Source organism: Theropithecus gelada, chromosome 2, assembly GCF_003255815.1.
Source record: "Theropithecus gelada isolate Dixy chromosome 2, Tgel_1.0, whole genome shotgun sequence".
NCBI classification, from domain to species: domain Eukaryota; kingdom Metazoa; phylum Chordata; class Mammalia; order Primates; family Cercopithecidae; genus Theropithecus; species Theropithecus gelada.
In genome coordinates, this window is record NC_037669.1 from 25616196 (window position 1) to 25636152 (window position 19957).

General features: G+C 35.2%; 1 protein-coding gene across 2 annotated transcripts in view; it reads left to right on the top strand.

The window, feature by feature from the left end:
- Positions 1-19957, top strand: part of ALCAM (activated leukocyte cell adhesion molecule) — a 211354-nt gene that overhangs the window by 184583 nt on the left and 6814 nt on the right. The window contains exons 13-14 of one of the 2 annotated variants that reach the window (XM_025375048.1): positions 1675-1713; positions 2002-2119. In XM_025375048.1, coding sequence (XP_025230833.1) covers positions 1675-1713; positions 2002-2119 — 157 coding nt within the window. The remainder of the gene's footprint in view (positions 1-1674; positions 1714-2001; positions 2120-19957) is intronic. The other variant, XM_025375049.1, reaches the window with a different exon arrangement.

Here is a 19957-nt window from a genome sequence, read left to right on the forward strand (position 1 = left end):
GCCTTATCCTGTACAGGAACAGTTCTCAAAAGCAACAGAGAACAAAAAATAAGTTTCTCTTATTTAATTCATGCTTTATGTTCAGAGTGGAGGTAATTCAAAGATCATCTTAAAACATTTTTGTGACAGTTTTAAATTTGTTAAATTTTTAATTCCCTTTGATCTATTATTTGCCTTCTAATCCTTTGTGGTATTTATCCTACCCTTATCAACATAAGGGTACTAGCATGCCACATGTTTAAAGTCATTTAGCAAACTAGCAAGAGTGATTTTAGAATTCATGAATCTAGTTTACAAAATTCTTCGTTTTGTCATATCATATTTGAACTATAGCCAAAAATCAGATAAGCGAAACTATCTCAGAGAATGCGGAAAAATCTGTCGATGTTGAAATCAGGGTAATACATACATACCAACAACAGCTTCTTCAGAAAACAATTGTCATTTAATGTGAAATTGTCCATAATCTTCAATTTTATAGTTGTTCCTATTGCTTTGTCAACCTTAAATCAGGACTGGCCTAGAATGAGGCTCAGTTCTGGACAGGATGCTAACTGACCTGCCAAACTTTCATTCTTCATTCAGTTGGAAACCTGTATATGACATTAGCAGGCTAGGACTACACTAGCTGGGAATTAGCAAGAGCTAGGAGAAAATAATCGTCGAAAAATAATGGTCCCTCACAAATTATGACTGGAATATAAAGGCCTAATGGATTGACAGGAGAAAAGAACCAAACAAATTTAACTCTAAAATAGGAGCATTGACTTCTCAGAATGCAATTCAGTGAGTATTGATTTGTCTCACCTAGAAAGAGAACCTACCCTTTCTTCCTGAACACAAGTTTCTCTTTTTATGTTAACCCATTGAATGGTATGCTTCAGTTTTCTAGGCCTTGCAGTGACTTTATCTACATTTAATACAATCGTTTTCAAATTCAGTGAGCACCTCCTGAGATGCCAATTTAGTATGTATGAGGAGAGATTCGGGAATCTGCATTTTATCAAATGTCACTGGCAGTTCTGATACATGCCCATGCACTTTGAAGATTATTTATAAAGTTTAATGTTAGATAATAATTCAGCACAGTGGTAATTCTTAAAATGGACCAAGAGCATGGCACTATCAGAGTCATTTAGAGGGCTTTGCAAACTTCATATATGTTGCTTCTTAATCTCGGAGATATTCCCAGTCAGTTTGAACCTCTACTTCTACTACTTTGAGAACATCTCTAGTCGTAAGTCCTTGACACTAGAGAAAGACAATGAATTCTCCTGTATCAGGGCAGGAGAGTTGAGAAAAGTTGATCAACACCACACTGTAGACTTCCTAGGTGCCAGCTTGTTTCCCTAAAAAAAGAATGACTATTAAAAGGTGGTAGATAGTGGGAAAATCAATATGGATTTCAGATTAATTCTATAGGCCATCAGTTATGAAATTTTCTATGGTAGATTAATATCTTTGCAATTGTAGCTCCTCTCCTTTCCTTAAAACAAGATTAATTTCTTTGTAGGCAAGGTCATACTTTATTAAGTGTGATTTTTTTTTTTACTCTTAGTTGTAGAATAGACATTTTATCTTTGAGTATTATTACATCATACTATAATGGTAAAGGTGACTTTCATATATCAACAAATTTTGTTTTTAATTTCATATTAACATTTTTCATTTCAGTAAGTATTCCAGAACACGATGAGGCAGACGAGATAAGTGGTAGGTACTATGCTGCCGACTCTTCTTCCTTAACTATCAGCTCAAGATTTATGAAGTGTCATGGTATAAGTAATTTTCTTAGCTGTCCACAATTTCAACTTGAATTGAAATACCAAATGAGACAAGATAGTAAGAATGCTAAAATTTTACCCTTTAAAAATCACAAGTTTGCATGTTAATTACCGTAGTGAGCTTTAGTCATTTTTAATACAAAGTAATAGCTAGACTGACTTTCTGAAAATCCTTGGCATTGTCTGTAATTGCATGGACTTTTCTTCTTTGTTGCAGATGAAAACAGAGAGAAGGTGAATGACCAGGCAAAACTCATTGTGGGAATCGTTGTTGGTCTCCTCCTTGCTGCCCTTGTTGCTGGTGTCGTCTACTGGCTGTACATGAAGAAGTCAAAGTGAGTTGTGGAAAAAAGATCTTCATCTTTCATTGAATTTCACTGGGAGAAAATACAATGTACTAATTTTGCTCACTCCAGTTGTGCATATAACTTATACAATAAGGAAGACGTATCCCCCAAATCAGGTTGATTATATATTTTGTTTCAACTAATTTTGACTACATTGCCCTTGTCAGGGACATGGCCGGGGATACTGTTTCGCACGTGTCCCTTTATTTGTCTCTATCAATAGTCTGAATTCAATTATTTGATTTTTTCAGTGCTTGAGTGAATTTTTTAAAGCATATACTTCCTAAAGGTCAACCACCATAGACCTTTTGGTTGAGACTGGAGAAGATTAATTAAAAGTACCTAGTACATCTATCTTGTAGGGACTGCCAGGTAGGTCTTTGCAGTGACACGTCTGGCCAACAATGAAACTGCTACTGAGGTAGCAATATCTTATTGTTATCACTCACATATTCTGGTTAGTTGACTTTGATCCATATGAGAGTCTATTTCAGAGAAAAACATGTCATTATGTCAACTTGAATTTTTAAAAATGGATTAAAGTACCAAGACTACTTTAAAAATTCTTTAGAGATGTTAGATTAAACATTATTAGTTATGTGATATTACAGATAGTATGACCCTTACAAATTATCTAATGTGGTTTATAAGGAAAATTTGATAAACTAATAAAGATTCTTAACATACACACATGCCTTACACTTCTCATCATCTCACTCCCAACCTTAGATTCAGATGCAATTGATAGGGGTGGGGTTCCAGCATTTGCACTTTTAAAAAGTTTCACTGGTGATTCTGTGGCATGCTGCTAGTTTCAAACACAGGTTTTAAACCACCTTATCTTATAAATGAGTAAATTAATTTTTGCAATGGGATGTCTATAGCTAATGGAACTTTGTACTTCATTTTATATTTTCCTTATGTCTGATATGTCCCCTTTAAAAAACATAAGAAAGTTGATTTAAAAGAAAATCAAAAGAAAAATCAGATTTAAATGAGGACCCATGATCTCACCCTGTAAAGATGCCAACTCCAATGAAGCAATATTCAAATAGAGCTGCCATCCAAAGGAGGCAGAAGCTCTGAAATGGTGGAGTCACATAGCAGCATGAGCATGTATTGAGCTCGTGTTCTCACAGCACATCTATAAAGTACATACCATTATTATTCGTATTTTACATTTGAAAAAGCTGAGGCAGAGAATGGCTAAATGACTTTCCTAAGGTTACATAGCTTGGAAGGCACAGAATTGTTATTTGATTTAAGGCAGTGATGTTTTAGAATCTTTGTGTTTAATGGGTAGGCCGTACTTTCTCTCATTGTGCTTTATTTTGTGCCACATAAGGCAGAAACATTTCTCCTGTTGTGTATTGTCACTGATGTACATGATGCCCACTCTCACCTTATGGCACAACTGCTCCTCATCTTGGGCTTTCTCTCCTTAGTCTTAAGCAGCCCGCACCAATACTTGGTGTACGAGTCAGGATTCTCCAGATAATCAAACCAGTAGAGGGTGTGTGTGTGTGTATGTGTGTGTGTGTACAAAGAAAGATTTATTATAAGAAATTGACTGACATGATTATGGAGGCTGAGAAGTACCAAGATTTGCAGTTCCTGACAACTTCCTAGCTGGAGACACAGTAGAGTTAATGTGTAGTTCCAGTCTATGTCCAAAAGCCTGAGAACCAGGAAGGTGTAAGTTCCAGTCTGAAACCCAGATGGGCTAAGACCCAGGAAGAACTAATGTTTTCGTCCCAGACTGGAAGCAAGAAAAAACAATGTACCAACTCAAGTGGTCAGGTAAAGAGAAGTTCCCTCTTACTAAGCCTTTTTGTTCCATTCATATCTTCATTGATTAAATGAGGCCCACCCACATAGAGGAGGGCAATCTGCTTTACTTAGCCTACTGATTTGATCCAAATGTTAATCTCACCCAGAGGCACCCTCACAGACATAGCCAGAATAATGTTTGACCAAATGTCTGTGTACCACATGACCCAGTGAAGTGGACATATAAAATTAACTATCACAACTTGGTAACAAATATGTTCTTTTTCTCAATGAACATTTTATCTATAAACACTTCACATGGGTTTGTGTCCATGGCATCTATAGAAAAGTTGGAAGACCTGTGCTATGTAAGTGAAAGGAAAAACAGACAGTTGCCCAGAGGCAACATCCATTTTATAGAAGTTCTCCTATGTGTACAGGTTTCCTGATATTCAAATCTTGTCCTCCCTTTATAATCCGTGATAACTTACTCACAAATCCAACAGCTTGGGTTCTAGGGTGTCTTCATTTTATTATGACTTCTGATTCACTCCACAGTAATTTTATTTCTTAAAATAATGAAAATAAAATTTCCCTGTATCTTGAAAATTAGCTGAAAAAAAAAGAAAAAACTATAATTCTCTACATTAGGGTCAAATACATGTTAAATTCTTGGAGCACCACCAACATCCAGTATTTCATCAGACACCATTTGTCCCTCTATGAATAAAATAAATTTGTGTGTGTGTATGTGTTCTTTCCTTTGTTTCTTCGTGTGGTAACCCCAAATTAAAATCATGGATAAATAAATGCTGGACACTAGCTTCATGGTGTCTTTAGGTGAAAGCCTCAAGCATTTCCTTTAAAATATTTCATTAAATTAAGCTCAACTTCTACCACCTGACCTGACCATTCATCTAAATAACTGTTACCTAATTGAAAAGTTTACTAACTCTGACAGAGTTGATATTATTGTTAATCAAAGTAATAAGTTGCCATTCTCATCCAAAGCGTCAAGGCTTTTTATTAAGAATTTGTGGAATACTTCAGGTTCGCTAAGTGCTTTGCATTCCTCTTAATTATTCCTTGCTTGTGCCTTCTGATATAAGCCAGCATTTTTGGAATACAAATTAGTCTTCTTAACCCTTCAAGCTGCTCATTCAGAGTAAGTTCAGATTCAAAATAAGATCTTTCAAGTTAAGAATGTCTAAGCCCATTTTTGTGATACACTAGCAAAGCAGTGAAATTTTAGCAACATTTAGCTAAATTCTTTGCACTGATAATTTTAAAAGTCACTGGAGAGAGATAAGAGAAACAGTCTTTTATTTCTAGTAAAATTTAAGAGTACATTTGCTAATATACCTAGTGGTTATTCAGCCATCATTCACTCGTTATTCCACTAATAGAAGCTACATATTTTTATTATAATTTTCAAAAATAGAAAACTGGAGCAAGAAAGACTTAGCAATTGTGTTCTTTTTCTATTGTGAAATGACATATTCATTTAGGAGTAAGGACTCATGACTCTTTGGCTGCTTTAATCCATATGACTTCCCAATGGAAATATTTTGTTTAAAAAAAAAAAAAAACTGAAGATGTTTTGATGACGAGAATAGATGACTCTGATTTTTTTCCATGTAGGTAGGGTATTAACTATCAGAGTCGGGAAAAGGCATTAATTAGTCCACCCTATATCTAGTCGTTTAACAGGTGGAAAAGCACTGAAGAACTAGAGCTACTTCAGTGGTTACTTTCTACTATGTTTTCCATTTCTCTCCACCTTGTCCTCCAAACATGGTTTTTAGTTCTACAGGAAGATAAATGTTCCTATTTAAGATCTATTCCTATCTTGCATATCTCATAGTACAAGAACTAATGAAAAATTAAAAGAGCTGAAGTTAAAGGAAAAATGTAAAGGTAGAGTGATGCAGCACAAACTTCTTCACAAATATATTAAGACCGTAATCTCTGGATTGGTTGTGTTTAAGAGACTCTGACCTCCATACTTCCTATAACTAACTGGACACAAGTGTTAACCGAACATTTGTAATCTCAAAATAGTCATTGTGTAAATCTTGGAAACTTACTGAGAGATTTACCATTTGCAACTATGGAACTCAAGACTATTTTCATGAAAATTAGTGTGTAATATATAAATAATCTGGAAATCTAAAAGTCAGAAATACCCGTTGTTAGTTCTGACTTATATGATGCTTTATTATTCCAGTACTCACTTGGAAGAAAACAGAGACAATCCTAAATTGGCTGAAGGGCTAAAGAGGACTTGCCTACAACACTGAAACCTCAATAAACAATGTTATGTTAACATTGTTAATTAAGCCTTTCTAGAATCCTTCCTGTTGGTGTCCCTTAATATATGGAACACGATCTTGCAAGAAAGTTGATTTTAACTGTATTCTATTTCCCAGTCAATACTCAGCTAAAAGCAAATATATGTTCTCATAAGGGAAGAGGGACTCGTCACTGAATAAATTGAAAAGATAGTGCTGGAGGACCACTTACAGCACATTTTAAGTGACTTTTCTCATTTATCACTACATGAGAAACTACTATTTTTCTCTTTTTTTTTTTGGTATTGTTTACTGAAATCCTCAAGAATTTAATGATATACATACCATTCACCCCATTTTGTAGTATCTAAGTCTCAGTGGGATTAACCTGCTGAAGATATCATAAGTAGTATCTTATTCCAAATTCCATATAGTATTTTCAAATCTATTTTGCTCCCTTACCCGGACTTTTTTGGAATTAAAATTTTAGCTCTGACTTTGATTGGCTGCTGGCATTTAATTGGTACTATGGAGGAAAGGGCATGATCTTAAGGGCAGGGCTGACACAGCCTGTCTCTCTCCACTTGTATGAGAAGTCAGACTAATCCAAACATTGACTTCTCTCTCTTTCTCTACACATGACCTGGCAGGCTGCCAGAAGGAAGAAAAGAATATACCTCACTATCTTATCAAACCATAAATAATAGAGGGGACTGACAGGAAATAATGTGGAAATGCCAGAGTCTCCATCTAGTCAATCACAGGGTCACTGGCCACTCACACAGCAGCACCATCCATGGCCCTCTCCTCTTCTACTGCGTGTGACCTGAAAGTTTCCTCAAGGAAGAAAGGGCTTGCATCAAAATATAATGTGTTCATGTTTCAAAATGTCCTCTCTATATATTCATTTCATTTTATTTTTTTAAAAAAGATCACACTTGTTTTAAATACGTTTTCCAAAGGTGAAGGAACAAAAACATCCCATTCTCCGGCATGAGCCAAGCTGTATGTATCCCATCATCTGCCCTAAAGAAACATTTTGAGCTGTGATGCTGAGTGCATGCAGGTGGCATCCTGTTTTCACGCATATTCACTGTAGTTGCATTTATTTTGATCCCCCAGCCTTTTACCTAATGGCTGTCATATTCACTATTGACCAAGATGGAAAAGCCATTTTCTGTTTTCACTGAGGACACAAGCATTCCCTATTTCTTTGTAGAGTCTTAGAAATTCTAAAGATATAAAATTTTAGTGAGGAATTTCTTTGTAGAGTCTTAGAAATTCTAAAGTTATAAAATTGTAAGTTGTAGTAATAAGACCGACTATTTATTCTTCTCTATTTCCTTCTTCAATCAAGAAATTGCTGACAACTCTTAGTGGGGATTAGTGTCCTGCTCTCCTGCTCTAGTTTGTCATTAAACTTGGCCCAAGGGGAGACTCCTCCTACTGAGCTGTGACCAAAGAAGGGGAAAAAATAACCATACTCCTGGGCATGACCCTAAATAACCTGCACAGGTGTCAATGGCCAGTTTGCCAGAAGTGGTAACTCTACACTGCCAAGATGCCAGTCCTAAATACCAACAGCTCTGGTACCTTCTGTGGTGTGAGGCAGGCATGCTCACAGAAAACACTCCTCTAACTATCAAGATATAAGGATTCCTTACACCCCGTCTAAGAGAGTTTTCAATTTGTTATACAAACTGAAAGCCTGCTTGGAAAACCTAAAATCTCATGTACTCTTTTATGTGTGAATCATTTTAAGTGAGTATTGCTTTGGTTTTCTAAATATAAAATTCTATTATAGCATTTTATTGAACTTTTCCAAATGATACCAACCAGATTGTTATTTACTGGTTGCACCTACCACTGTCATCCCCCTTCACTTGTCCTGCCTCCTCCATTCTCTCAATGTACCATGGTTCAATTAAAGGTATACTTAGGGGATACCCCCAAAGCAGTCCCCTACCCCTTTTGAGATCTCAAAACAAGTATAGAATATTGGGAAAATCTCGCCAAAAAAGGTTTTAAATCTTCTGAAAATTTATTTGAAAGTGACTTCAGACCTTTGAAGGCACTGCACTTAAGGGAATTTCACAGAACGAGGAGTTGAGACTTAGATTTAAATTCTCTTCTGTTACTCAGTAGCTTTATGGCCTTGGGCATTAGCTCCCTGAGTCACTTTCAGTTTGGTGAGGCCTTGCATGTCACCTGTCAGCTGCTTTCATATACACTATCACATTTATCCTCACACCAGCTCTACGAGGAAATCCTGTTGTTTCCCCTATTTATAGATGAACAAGCATGCTTAAGAGGAGGGATTGTCTAAGATCTTGGAGCTCAGACTTAACACATGAGGATAAAAACCCAGGCTTGTGGACGCCAAGGCTAAGAACCTCTCTGCCTTGCAGCTTAGACTAAAGGGTCACCTTTAGTGCTTCTTTGCACGGTAACTTACTATGATCCTATAATTTAAGTTTTCTCTCATATTTAACGTTGTTAAAAAGAGGCACCAATGAGAAAAATTTTAAATAAATAACCTTCATAATGTATATTTTATACATTATAAAATATAGATGTACATATACCATATATATACATATATATTTTAAAGCCAGCTAGGTTATGGTTTTTTGTTATGCTATTATAACAAAATACTATAAACTGGGTGGCTTTAAAAAAAACAAAAACAGAAATTTATTTCTCACAGTTCTGGAGACCGGGAATTTCAAGATCAAGGCACCAGCAGATCTAGTGTCTGGTAAGGGCCTACTTTCTAGCTCATAGAGGTGCCTTCTTGCTGTAACTTCACATGATGGCAGGAGGCAAGAGAGTTCTCCAAAGTCCCTTTTATGAGGGCACTAATCTCATTCATAAGGGCTCCACCTTTATAGTTTAAACATGTGATGATCATGTCATCTATTTCAGGGGGACACAAACATTCAGTATATAGCAGTGACTACTACTCCTGTCAAGATATAGAGCATTCCATCACCCCAGAAAGTTCCCTTAGACTTCTTTTTTGTCCAACCCCATCATTCCTGTCTCCTTAGGAAACCACTGTGCTAATTGTTAAGACCAGAGGTTGCTTGCCTCATCTTGAACTTCATACAAATGGAATTATAGAGAAGGCACTCTTTTATATTGGGCTTCTTCCCCTTAACATGTTTTTGAGATTATTCATGTTGTTACATATATTAGTGGCTTCTTTTTTTATATTGCTGATTGTGTTTAACCATTAGAATATGCCACATCTTTAAAATCCATTCTCTTCTTGGACGTCTGGATAGTTTCCAGTTTGGGCTGCTCTGAATAGTATGGCTAAAATAAACATTTTTATACAAGTGTGTTTTTTTTTTTTTTTTTTTTTTGGCCATATGTTTCTGTTCTCTTGGGTAAAAACCTAGGAGTGGAATTGCTTGATCTTCCAGCAGACATTTGTTTATGAGAAACTACCATGCAGATTTCCAAAACAGTCATCTGGCTTACAACTCCCACCAGTCGCATATGAGAGTTTTAGTTCCTTCGCATTCCTGCCTAAATCTGGTGTTATTCTGTTGAATTTTAGCCATTCTAGGAGGTGTGAATTAATAACTAGTTTTGGTTTTAACTTGCGTTTCCTTGAGATCTAATAATTTTAAGCTCCATAAATGTATTGGTTATCTCATATCTTCCTTTGTGAAGTAACAATTCAAATCTTGTGCCTATGATTTTATTGGTATTTGTCTTTCTGTAATTGATTTGTAAGAATTCTTAACATATTTTGTATTAAAATCCTTTGACATGTATAGATATATTTGAACATTTTTTCCTAGTCTGTAGCCTGGTTTTCCTGTACTTAATGCTGTCTTTTGATAAGCAGAAATTATTCCTTTTGATGAAGAACAGCATATCAATTTTCCCTATTATATTAGTGCTTTTTGTGTCTACTATATGAAATCTTTGCTTATCCCAAAGTGGCAAAGGTATTTTCCTATGTTATTTCCTAGAAACTTTTAAACTTTGACATTTAAAGATATGATCTGTCTAAAATTTGGTGTCTAGTGTGAGATAAAGGTGGGATTTTGTTTGGTTTTTGGTTGTGCTATATCTATTTATCAAGCCATTCCAGCACTTTGTCAAAAGGACTTTCTTTCAGTCTTAACACATATGTCAAAATTTAACTCACCATAATAGTAGGAGATTTTCAACTGTCATAATCTTCTGGTTGTTTCAGAGATCTTATTTCTTTACATGTTAATATAAATTTTAGCAACTTGCAAATTTCTGTGCCACAAAAAAAATTTTGTGGCATTAGCATTGCTTTTAATATACAAACAAATTTGGGTAGATTTGATAACTTACAAATATTTGGTCGTCAAATCCGTGATCATATATCTCTTCATTTACTTGGTTCTTTTCAATTTTTTCTTAGTAATATTTCAAATTTTAAATGTAGATACTTGATATGTCCTTAAAAGTTTATTCCTATATGTTTATGCTTTTTGCAGCTATTATAAATGCAATTAATTTTGTAATGTTTCCAGTTTTCCTACTAGTATGTGAAAATGTGATTAATTTTTTGTGTTGAAATGTATACTACCATCTTACTAAATTACCTTGTTGGTAGTTATATTAGTTGTTTTGTGGATTCCCATGTAAACAATGATTGCATCTGCAAATGGGGATAACTTTACTCCTTCCCATCTATTCTATATACCATTTATCTATTTTGCTCGCTTTTTTGCACTCATAGGCAGCTCCAATACAAGCCTGAATAGAAATGTTCAGAACTGACGTCTTTGCATGTTTCCAATCTTAGAGGGGAAATTGCTCAATAGTTACCTTTATGTATGATGCTAGCTGTATATCCCTACCCAGAGTTAGTCAAACTGCAGAGTTAAGGGTATAGTTCTCCAGATTACCTAGTCTGCCCAAGAATTCTGACTCCACTTGCAAGGAGTTAGGGTCCAACCACAAAGTAAGAGGGAAGAGTACACACAATATCACCCTTATTTCTGACACCAAATGCAAGTTTTGGTGTTTCCCAAAACAGTCCTCAGGTTTGATAATTGACTAGAAAGATTCACAGAACTTACTAAAATGTTTATATTCCTGGTTATATTTATTACAAGAAAATGTTACATTAAAAATCAGCCAAGGGAAGAATAAATAGGACAGAGTCTAAGAGATTCCAAATGTGAAGTTTCCATTGTCCTCAGGGATACATTATTCTACCAGCATCGACGTGTAACGAAAGCATGGAGTATGGCCAACCTGAAAGGCTCACCCAAACTTTAGCGTCCAGAGTTTTCATTAGACTTTATTACACAGGCATGATTAATTGGTTGAACTTAACCTCCAGCCTGTCTCTTCCTGAGGTCAGTGTGATATCACATAGCTCAAAGTTCCCTCATTAAACTATGATTGGCCTTTCTGGTGTCATTATACCCCACCCTAAGACTGATTAGTGTAGAAGGCCCTGCCCTGAGACATCTCATTAGCATAAGCTATCAGGTATAATTTAAGGGAGCAACATAGATAAGAAAGCCTATATAACTCATAAAATTCTAACTGTTTAGATGTTGGCTCCCAGCAACTGAAAACAAAGGTCAGATCTCTCTTTGGATGAAGCCAAATTCTTCACTGCAAAATATCCTTTATCAGGTTGAATAACTTTTTCACTATTCCTAGATTACCAGTAGTTTTTATCACAAATCATTGAATTTTCTCAAATATTCTTCTATATCTATTAAAATAGTCATATTATTTACTCTGTTAATATGGTAAATTACATTCATTGATTGTCGAATGGTAAGCCAGTCTTGCATTCTTGAAATACATCTCAGTCTATTATGACGTATCATAATTTTTATATATTGATGGATACTATTTATTAACATTTTATTAACAATTCTTTTGTCTATGTTCATGAGGAATATTGGTCTGTAATTTTCTTATAACATTCCCATCAAGTTTTGGTACTAGAGTAATGTGGATCTTATAAAATGGATCGATAAAGGAGCCCCATCCTCTTCTTTTTCCAAGTTTGTTAATTCATTAAATGTTTGATAGAATTCAATAATGAAACTAAGTGGACTTTGAGTTTTCTTCATGCGAACTCGCTTCAAAACAAAACGTAATTTTTTTTTATTTTTTTATTTTTTTTTCCTGTTTAAGACAGAGTTTCACTCTTGTTGCCCAGGCTGGAGTGCAATGTCACGATCTCAGTTCACTGCAACCTCTGCCTCCTGGTTTCAAATGATTATCCTGCCGTAGCCTCCCAAGCAGCTGGGATTACAGGCATGTGCCACCACGCCTAGCTAATTTTTGTATTTTCAGTAGAGATGGGATTTCTCCATGTTGGTCAGGCTGGTCTTGAACTCCCGACCTCAAGTTATCTGCCCTCCTCGGCCTCCTAAAGTGCTGGGATTATAAGCGAGTCACCGCACCTGGCCAAATTTCAATTTATAGATATAGGGTTGCTTCTTTTTGAATAAGTTTTGGCAGGTTGCTCAATAATTTATCCAATTCATTTAAATTATTGACATTTTTGCAAAAAAAAAAAAAAGTAGATTTTTTTATCTCTTTTATGCCTATAGGTTCTATAGTGGTAACACTTTTTTGTTATCTGATATTGCTAACTATTTTTCTTTTATCTTTCTTAGTCTTTATAGGGTGTTATCAATTTTCATAATGACCTCAAATAACTTTTTGCTTTGTTTTTTATCTCTATTGCTTATTTTTTATTTTGCTCTTATAATTACTACTTTTTTCTTATTTAGATTTCCACTTTCTCCCTTTTCTCTAATTTCTTGAAATAAAAATTTTGATTCTTAGTATTAGCTTTTCTTCTTTTATAAGACAAGCATTGAAATTATAAATTCCTCTCAGCACTGTCACCTGTATTCCACAAACATCGGTATGTTGTGTTTTCTTATTCATTCAGTTAATGTTTCTCTGTGGTTTCTTCCTTGAAGTTAAGTGACTAGACCTGTACTAAATTCCAAATATTTCTCATCTAATTCTTTTTTGTCAACACAACCTACTACATAATCTTTTAGTCTTTCAAAGTACATTGAGATTTATTTTTTGGCCTAGCATGCAGTTTTTCCTTGTGAATTTTAAATTATACAAAATCACTTCACATGTTATATAAGAAGGTAACAAGCATACACTTCCATTTCCCCTTCATGTATTTTGTGCCATTGTTGTTATTTATCTTACTTCTAAGTACTAAGCCTCACAACACACTGTCATTATTTTATGCTCTGCGGTCTATTATCTGTTTTGAAAATTAAAAGTTATGAGAAAACTTTCTTTTGTATTTACTTATTTACTCCTTCCAGCACTCTACTTATTTTTAGTGGATCTGAGCCTTTGTCTATCACTTTCATTCTGAAAAACCTCCTTTGACATTACTGGGAGGCATGTCTACCGCCAGTAAATTCTCTGAGTTTTCATTTTTATGATAATGTTCTTATTTCATTTTTAATTTTGTTTGATGTTTTCATGGGTACAGAGTCCTAGGTTGATACTTCTTAGAATATTGAGCACCTTAAAGATGTGCCATTGCCTTCTGGATTGTATTGTTTTTAATGAGGAGTAGTTGGATTTTGGCCAGATGTGGTAATGCACACCTGTAGTCCTAACTACACAAGGAGATCAGCCGTGTGGGTGGCTCACACTTGTAATCCCACCAATTTGGGTGGCCGAGGCAGGCAAATTGCTTGATCCCAGGAGTTTCAAACCAGCCTGGCCAACATGGCAAAACCTTGTCCCTACTAAAAATACAAAAATTAGCCAGGCTTAGTTCCACACTCTTGTGCCAGCTATGCAGGAGGCTGAGACATGGGAATCACTTGAACCTGGGGGACAGAGGTTGCAGTGAGCTGAGATTACACCACTGCACTCCAGCCTGGGCAACAGAGCAAGACTTTGTCTGGAAAGAAAAAAAAAAAATAAAATAGAGGCTAAGGTGGGAGGATCACTTGAGTCCAGGAGTCCAAGGCTACAGTTAGCTGTAATTGTACCACTGAACTCCCGGCTGGGCAACAGAGCAAGATCCCATTTCTGGAGAAAAAAGAAGTAATTGGATATTATTTTTCACTGCTTTTGAAAATGTGGAAAAATTTTCAGCAATTTTTTTATATCTGTTTACCCTCCTTCTTGCTTCATAAGACTCCTGGTATACATACATTAGACTTCTTGAAATTGTCCCACAGATCTCTGTCTCAATTTTTAATGCGTTTACTTTTTTTGAAAAGATTCAGCCGGGCGCGGTGGCTCAAGCCTGTAATCCCAGCACTTTGGGAGGCTGAGACGGGCGGATCACAAGGTCAGGAGATCGAGACCATCCTGGCTAACACGGTGAAACCCCATCTCTACTAAAAAATACAAAAAACTAGCCGGGCGAGGTGGCGGGCGCCTGTGGTCCCAGCTACTCCAGAGGCTGAGGCAGGAGAATGGCGTAAACCCGGGAGGCGGAGCTTGCAGTGAGCTGAGATCCGGCCACTGCACTCCAGCCTGGGCGACAGAGCCAGACTCAGTCTCAAAAAAAAAAAAAAAAAAAAAAAGATTCATATTGCATAATTTATATGTCTGTAACTTAATTGTCACTGATTTTATTTGAGTTGCAATATCTGATCTTCCAGTAACCCCATACATGAAATTACCATTTCTGATCTGTGTTTCTCAGTTCTAAATATTCAACTTTATTTTTAATTTATTATACTAATGTTTTCCTTTAAATTCTTATAATCTTCGGTAATTCCTATTTTCTAATCCTTGACTACTAATTCAATTATTTGTAGGGTTTTATTAACTTTTTTTCTCCTAATTATAGGTCACATTGCTCTATTTCTTTGTATATCTAGTAATTTTTGTTTGGATGTTGGAAATCTAGATGCTATATTGTTTTGAATTTTGTTTGGCAGCTAGCCAAGTTACTTATGGATCAGCTGAACTTTTTTGGAGCTTGATTTAAACTAGATTAGGATGGATGTATCCAAATTAGTACTTGGAGAAAGAATCAAAGGAATGCTTATGTAAATTTCTCATGCTGTTTTCTTTGCATAACTCTACCTCTTTCCTGCAATGTTCATCATCTCCTTCCAGCCAAGTGTGATTTCTACCTCCTCAACTCAGTGAAAACTCTGTTTTCTGCTTGGGTCCTCATTTTTGGCACCACCAGAAAATACTGCCAGGCACAAAGCCTGGATTGTCATCGAGTGCAGCTTGTGGCTTTTCTCTTAGAAATCACACAGATCACAGTACTTTGCTACCTGTTGTCCAATGACAGAAAATACTTGTTCTTTTATCCTTTTTCTTAAAAATACATGTTTATGACAATAGAGCTAGCCCAGAGAAGCAACTGGAACATCTGTGGATTTTAGTATTCAAGAGGGGTCCTGGAACCAGTACCCTGCAGATACCAGGGACAACTGAACTATTTACTTCATCAGGATCATACATATTAAATGTTGGTGTAATCGTCTTATCAATTATTGAGAAAGTGATATCAAATTATTCACTAAAGATTGCATATTTATTTACTTCTCCCTTCAGTTATGTCAGTTTTTACTTTATACTTTTATTAGGTACATATACTTACAATTGTTATAACTTCCTTATATATGAAAGCTTTTGTAATTATGAAATATCTCTCATTATCTCTGGTGATATGCCTTGCCATGAATTTTACATTGTTTGATGTTAATATAGCCACACGGCATGTATATATGTAGTATTTACATATATATCTTTTTCTTTTTATTTTCAATTATCTCTTTATATTTAAAATTCATCTTTCATGTAGAGTAAGAGAGCAAACTCTGACCTCGGGCTGTTGGTTAATTTTATAAATAAAGTTCTACTACAACACAATTATGCCCATTTCTTTATATATAGCATGTTTTATTTTCATGCTATAATGGCAGAATTAAAAACAGTTGGAAGAAAAGTCACATGTCCTGCAAGCTTAAAGTATTTACAAGTCTAAACCTTTAAGAAAAAGTTTGCTAACCTCTGGTGTAGAGCATTTTGTAGAGTCTTGCTTACTTTGTACAGTTTGACAATCTTTGCCTTTTAACTGGAAGAGTTGACCAAGTTATATTTAATTATCAGTTACATGTAAGACCACCTCCCGATCTGTTTTCTAGGTATCTTCTGTCCTTCCATCCTTCCTTCTTTTGAATTACTCAATTAAGTTTTAGTATTACATTTTAATACCTCTACTGGCCTTTTAACTATACCTCTTTGTGTTTGTTTATTGTGCTTGCTATAAGGATTACAATAAGAACTCAAAACAGTCTACTCATGTTAAAAATCTAAGATTTTTGAAGCATAATCCCTTTTAACTTCCTCTATCTTTGTTGCTATTATTGTCATATCTATTTTGTCTGCATATATTATAAAGATCAACTATGTTTTACATATATATGCATATAAAGCATATATATTAAACTGTTAGTTGTCTTTTAAAATATTTTACATATCTACAATATATATCATTTTATTCTTTCTCATATATCTGAGTTCCCATCTGGTGTTATTTCCCTTCAAAGAACTTCCTTTAGTGCTTCCTTTAGGAAAGGTCTGATGGTGATATTTTTTTCTACTTTATTTCCATTTAATTTAATATGTCTTTCTTTTCCCTTTAAGTGAAGGATCTTTTCACTGATGTAAAATTTTGGGTTGAAAACTTTTCCTTTCAACATTTTAAAGATGTTTAATTATCTCTGGTGTGCATTTTTTTCTGATGAGACATCACCTGTTACTTATGTTATTGTTCTCCTGAAAAATTTTTCTGTGGCACTTTCAAATATTTCTTTTTATATTTGCTTTTGGTTAGTATGTCTATGGTTTACTTGAATGTGTTTTTCTTTTTGCATTTCCTCCTTCCAGACTTCTGAGCATTTTGGATCTTCAAGTTAATGGACTTCATCAAATCTCGGAAATTTTCTCATTTTTTCTTCAAATATATTTTTGCCTCATTCTCTTTCTCTTCTATTTGACTTCAAATCCACACATGTCAGCATATGTTAGCCTGCTCACTGTCATCTCACAGGCCACTGAAGATCTGCTCACTTTTCCTTTTTTACCACTGCCCCGGACTCCATCTCCTCACTTTTTTACTGTTTTCTTTCTCTCTGTTTTCTAGAACCTATAACTTACATTTTTTTCCTTAGGTTCACTAATGCTTTCTTGTGCCACTTCCAATCTGATGTTAAGTGCATTTAGGGAATCATTCAATATCGATATTCTAGTTTTCAGTCATATAATTATTTTTGTTCACATTTTTTGCTGCTGATATTTCCATCTGCTCTCTCATTGTTAGCATCTTTTCCTTTAAGCCATTGAGTGGGTATTATAATAATTGACTTAAAATTCTTGCCTGCTGATTCCAAAATCTGTAAATCTGCATCACCTAAGGACATTCTCTGGACTTTGTGTTACATTTTTCTATTCTGTATATGTATTGAAACTTTATTATATAATGGATTTTGTGGGTGATATGTTTTAGATTATAATTTCTGTTATATTTTTCTAAAGGATATGAGTTGTTTTTCCTAGCAGACAATTAGGTTACTGGCTAATTGCTTTCTACTGTCACGTTGCCCTTGTGATGGTTAATTTTACAGTTTGTATTCCATGTCTGTCTTAGGATGAACATCTAGTGTCTAGTTCTTTTTGTTTGTTTGTTTTGTTTTTTTGAGATGGAGTCTTGTTGTGTCACCTAGGCTGGAGTGCAAGGTGTGCTATCTTGGCTCATGTCAACCTCCCCCTCCTGGGTTCAAGTGATTCTCCCGCTTCAGCCTCCCAAGTAGCTGGGATTACAGGCACACACTACCATGCCTGGCTAATTTTTGTATTTTTAGTAGAGACGGAGTTTTTCCATGTTGGCCAGGCTGGTCTTGAACTCCTGACCTCAAGTGATCCACCCACTTTGGCCTCCCAAAGTGCTGGGATTACAGGTGTAAGCAACTGAGCCCAGCCTGTGTGTAGTTTTGACACATAGTCTTTCTTGGTTTTTCTAGAGTTTCAGTACAAAGACTGATGTGTTTACTAACCACTTCTGGCTTGGTGAAGTTCAACTCCAAACTGTGCGGGTAGTGCCTAAAGATCTATCAGGTTTCTAAGCCTTCTGGCATTGCTTCCCTCTAAGCTCTTTGAAATTTCTCCCACATATGCTATTCACAGGGTCATCCAAGGAGCTTATCATAGTATGTACACAAATTTGGAATTCTTGCCACCCTGTGGCTGTCTGCTTTCTAAGATTTTTCCCGCTTGATTTCCAGTTTTTGTTCTACTTAGTCCATACCTCCCAAGCTGAGAAGTGCCCTCAGAGGAAAAGTCATGTAAAATTTTCTTTCAATTTCTACCTTATTTTTGTCACTCAAATACAGTAAAATAGTTCATTCTGTACTTTTCTGAGGGTTTATAATTGTTATAAATATAAGAGTTAACAAAGTACAATTTGGGGTTTTTTTTTTTTCAGTATTACTCAAAACATAACTCTTTGTAGTCCATGCTTTATTTCAAGGTTATGAAATCATTTGCACACTTAATGAGAATATGGCTTTATTCTTACCATACAAGTCAAGGCAAGTTGAAACAAATTAAAATTGCAATTTATATTATATTAATTATATGCAATTTATATTATATTATAGTAGTCACTGTCCTCATGTATTACATTGTTGATTTATTTTATTTTATTTTTTAGGATTTACTTACTGAATGTTGACTTTTTTATCTATCACTGTCTACTTGCTCCAAACAAGTTACAATTCTTACTTTAGATGAAAGGAGTGAAAGTTAATGAAATGAGTTTAAAAGAAAACAGACAAAAAGAGAAAGCAAATGGAGAAGTAGAAAAAGAAAGAAGGAATGGAATAGAGAAAAAATTTAGAGGGGTGAGAGAAGACAAGGGGAAGAAAAAAAAGGAGAGAAGAGATTTTGGGGATTATGTGGCTTTTTAAAATTGCCACAATTCTTACTGATTTATAGAAATTATAGTTATTAGAATATAGAGTTGGTAGCTATTAGAATAATCAAAGACATGTTTATGCATATAATTGTATACAGAACTATCTGGAAAGGTTGGATTAACAATTACTCAAGTTCTGTCATTTCAATGTAGTATTCTGTCCACCTACTTATAAAAAAAGCAGCTGGGTATGTATGGACTTCATATTGGTGAGCACTAATATATTAAGGAATAGTAGAAGGAAATAGACATTTTATGATCACGTCAGTTCAACTTAATAGAATAACGATCTGTTGGATGCCTACCATGTTCTAGTCATGGTCCTATGTGTTATGGATAAAATATAAATAAAACAAGGCTGTTATTCTCAAAGATCTTATGTTCAAGTCAAGGAAACAAGATTTCTCACATCTCAGTGTTTCATGGGGCAGATGGATGGAAAACTGAACTAAGAGCTTGAAGGGAAAAGCTGGATTTCTCTGCATTTTTAGAGCTAAAGAAACGGATACTTTCTAGGATGTCAATTAGAAGCCTGAAAGAACCATGCCTTAGGAATAGGAGCAAGCCAAAGGTAGACCAAATTTTACTAAAATTACAGTGGGGCTCCAACGTAGGTCAATACCTGACAGAATTGTGATAATCAGCCCCTCAGCCTGACAAAGGAAAGAGGGAGCCATATCTGGTAGAAAATAGCGTTCTATAGAGTCTCTACAGTTCTTTTGTTGATCGAGTCAGTGAAATATAAAAGGACAAGATATGCAAAGAGTCAGGAAAATACAATCAATAATCAAGAGAAAA